General features: G+C 37.6%; 1 protein-coding gene across 1 annotated transcript; it reads right to left on the bottom strand.

Moving 5' to 3' along the window:
• Nucleotides 1-1673: 1673 nt before the first annotated feature.
• Nucleotides 1674-2600, bottom strand: LOC118479592. The gene has a single exon (XM_035974200.1). The coding sequence runs from the start codon at nt 2598-2600 to the stop codon at nt 1674-1676; it is 927 nt and encodes a 308-aa protein (XP_035830093.1).
• Nucleotides 2601-4246: the final 1646 nt, after the last annotated feature.

Here is a 4246-nt window from a genome sequence, read left to right as displayed (position 1 = left end):
AATTAAGTTTAATTTATACTTTATGAACAAAGTAAAATAACAAGTTTAGTGAAACTAAACGAGTTTTGGTACCAAAATAAAGTTATTCATGAAAGATGTAAATCATTTTTGTTTAAAACGAGTGAATCATTCTTGCGCGTTGCAACAGTTTGGTCTTGAATACAAACGTAGACAAAAATAAGCGCGTCACGACGTTGTTTTTTTATTATTTTATAATAATACAGATGTCGGTACTGACGTTATTTAATTGATATTGGTTCAGTTCGTTTGGTTACCGACAATCGGTATACTTTAGGACACCAAATACACATTATTATAGTACCAGCACTCAGGTTTGGTTTACGATAAAAAAATTATTTACAACAGTTTCATTACACAAAAGTTGTAGGACGTAATCCAAAAAATAAGTCATGTGTTGCGTTGATCAAAAACTACAGAAACGCATATATGTACCGTTACTAGTTCAGATGATACTGATGTTGTTTGGTAGGTATCAGTTCCATTCATCTCGGAACTGGTATAATAACGACAGTTGATATAGCTTACGATACCAAAAAAACTACTATGAATACAACTTTGTTTTCAACAAAATTTTACCAATATCGAGAGAAAAAACTAAAAACATCCGCGTATTTGGGTTCTATATCTATATATAAAAGTTTTGCCGTTAATTTTTTTTTCATCCGTACTTGCATTGTTTCGGCTCACGCCTAGTCACCTTTTCAAGCCTCGTGCAATCTCGTAGCCCACCATGGAACCCCATTGTTTTTACAAGGGGGTTATGTAAATATATATTTTAAGAAAACTAATAAATGAAGTAAATCAATTTTAATAAAACGAAAATTTCAAACAAGTTTTATTAACTTGGTACCATATATAATCTATAATAAAATTAATTTTTATCGCTATAAAATATTATTATTAGTATATTGTAAGGGTTTAGAATATTTATAAGTACGTATAAATATTAAAAGGTTAAATTAAGCAATATCATCTATACCATGTATAATTGGTGAATGCGGTTATAGCTATTATAGTCGGTAAATACTTAAAATAAGTCAAAGTCAAATATATAAAATGTTACTCAATGTGGGGTAGTTCACTTGGTAGAGACATATGCATTTTAAAGGAAATGTCTCATGTTCAAATTTGGGCAAGAGGTATTATTTATCGGGGAATTAGCAGGGCGGCGGGTTGACAGCAGTTGACCTTATGAAACTCTTGCCCTGCCTCCAGGACCCCCAGTGTGAGCTTCTTCTTTTAAGGTCATGCATAGGGGTAGCTAAGTTACTGTTTGGGCTGCGGACCTGCCAACCCCACTTGATGGCCAATGTGGTATCCTATTTTGATGATGTTCTTCGAGAGGCTATCGAAGACATTGTTTTTTTTTGGTAAAGGGTTACCCCGGTGAATCTATTAAAATGCAACCGCAAATAAGTACAAGTAGTGAGGATGTGTTCCACACTAATTCATATACAGGACATGCCCCATATATGAAGAACAAATAAAAAACCAAAGACCTATCTCACCCCTTAACCTAGTCTACTATACATCATGACTCGACATCTAGTAGACAAAACAATGCAAAAAAACACAACCATAATCTTCAACCGCCATCATCAAAAATAAAAAAGCCGCAAAACAGCAGCCCCTTCAGGCGGAATGCAGACAGCCTATCCATTCGAGAACTTGGAAGAAGAGGTGCTTGCCCCTGCTTTCGAAGACGAAGAAGAATGATGAATACCCGATGTCATAAATTTACTAGTTTCATTGTAGATTTCCTCAACCACTTCTTCATCCGAATCCTCCCTGTCCCTTGACAGTTTCTTCTCCACTCTACCCACAGTAGTACCTCCCTGATTACCATTATCATCCTTTAGAATGTCAAACGGGTTAGACGTTGAAACCTGATTCTGCACCGGACTCTTTGAGGACGATTTCGGCTTAGGGTTGGCAACTGGCCTGTAAACTACCTTTGGCTTCTGGTTTTTCATATGAAGCCCTTGATTATTTGGTTTCTTCTTTTTGGCTCCTACAACCTGAAAGTCATCCTTTTCCTTCTTTTCAGTATCCCCATTCAAATTTACCTGCGGGTTCTTAGGACACGAGCTATCCTCATGACCGAAGACACAACAAGAAGGACATCTTAACGGCTCCCAATCATACTCAATTTTAACCTCCACCTTTGAATGACTAAGACCGTCCAAAGAAGGGATTGCTACCGTAACATTCTTCTTTAACTCAACTCCTGCCTGAACTTCAATAAGAGCTCTAGCATAGCTGCTTCTTCCCCAAGATTCCGCACACATTGTAGCCGTATACGAATCTAACATTATAGGCACCCCAATCTTAGAAGCAAGTAAGCTGAGCCCATCCTCAGTAAATGTCGCTAACGGCACATCATACATCTTGACCCAAACTGGAATCGCTTTTAATTCCTCTTTTTCCAACTTGATAGAGGCAGACCACTCTTTCAAAATAATTGGAACGTTTCTAATCATCCACGGTCCATCCTCTAACATTTGATCCATCCCTTCTATCGAAGACATTGTTGTTTGCGGGGGGGTCCTACTTCGGTGACCTTCAGTGGCGGTTGGCATCTTTGCCGATGCGTCTGGGTGGTTTGGGCCTCCTCTCAGCTCGGGATGTTGGAGTTTATGCTTTTGTGGCGTCTAGAGCTCAGTCGTGTGTATTGCAAGACCATATCCTTCGGAACAGTGGGGTTGTTATGTAGCACCTGAACGAAATCCGCAACAACCTTGACTCCTCACTTCACCCTTTCGTACTCACTTGTCAAATTTCGGGACGAAATTCCTTTCAAGTTGGGGATGATGTGACAACCCGAATATTTAAGGTTAGCATTACTCGAAACCCCGCAACTATTAGCGTGTGTTTTTATATCTATATGCTTGTTTTGCGTATTACTGATCCGATTTCGTACATTTAACTAACCAACCCTCTTGAATATCGCGCGCCGTGTAAGGAGCTTAGAAAGCTAAACTCTTTGGGCTAGTTGCGTCGGGCCACGTAGTTACATTGCACATGGGCCACTGTAATGCATATCAAATAAATCTTGGCCCAAAGCCTTAGACAATCGGCCCACTTGTGTGTTATCAAATAACTTGAAATCGGCCCACATGTGGTTAAGTTTTAGCTTTATAATCTCAGGAACGTAAAGCATTTTTACAAAAAAATACATATCACATCAAACCCTAGTTTTTCTATTGAGAGTGACGGCAGCGGACCTCAAGAACCCCCCCCCCTCGCTATAGCATCTTGTGCGACTAAGATCTGTGGTTAGTGACTCTTGTCTGCTAATGATTCGTATTGCATGATATTGTTTATAGGTGTTATTGATTAAGATGTGATGATTAATTAGTTGGTGATAATATGTGATGTTGATTATATAACTATATGATGAATATGAGTTGTGGTTGTCTCGTAGCGAACAAATGATAAATAATATATGCAGAAGGTAAATTAAACCATGCACCATTATATGTACGTATGTCGATGAATGATGAGTATTGCATATTTGTATGATACTAGATGCATGTTTATGGAACTTTGATATGCACTTTATGACACATGGATCTGACATGAATGATGATGTTGTTCGGTTACACAGACTTCAAGTGTAGGATAAGGTTGCATACTTATTGACTAGTTGAAACAATGAGTAGTGTGTCAGAAGTAAGGTATGATTAAGTTAGAAAAGTTGGAATAAATCATGTGCATGAGGTCTGCTATCCGATGATGTGTATTTAGGTGAGTAAAGGAAGCCATTGAATTGATATGTAAACTTGGTAGGATAAACTGTATTGATGTCATGCATAGTGGATATGTATAATACACGATGTCACTATTGATGGTGGTCCAATGGCATTAGGAATTGGAGCAGAGGGTCGGCCATAATTCATTTACATGGCAGCCCATGTGACCAAGCCATTCAGGTCAATTAATGAAATGTCAGAAAATATACTACATGCATGGAATATGCTATAATGGCCATAATTGACAAAGTGTGATTGGTGCATAATGGATTTTGAATTCATACTACAGAAATGTTGGGTAGTTATCATCATGTATTATAGTATAATAAGTAGATTCTTTTGATGGCACATGTAAAAATAAATGAGAATGCACTAAATAGGTTGGTCCAATCCACTTGTGGCATTAATAGGTCCAATAGAATGATATAATCATGCCATTAATGAAGAATTGTTATGATATATAAACATAAACA

The sequence above is a fragment of the Helianthus annuus genome, chromosome 6 (assembly GCF_002127325.2).
Source record: "Helianthus annuus cultivar XRQ/B chromosome 6, HanXRQr2.0-SUNRISE, whole genome shotgun sequence".
Taxonomy (NCBI): domain Eukaryota; kingdom Viridiplantae; phylum Streptophyta; class Magnoliopsida; order Asterales; family Asteraceae; genus Helianthus; species Helianthus annuus.
This window is presented reverse-complemented; position numbering and strand designations above follow the sequence as displayed.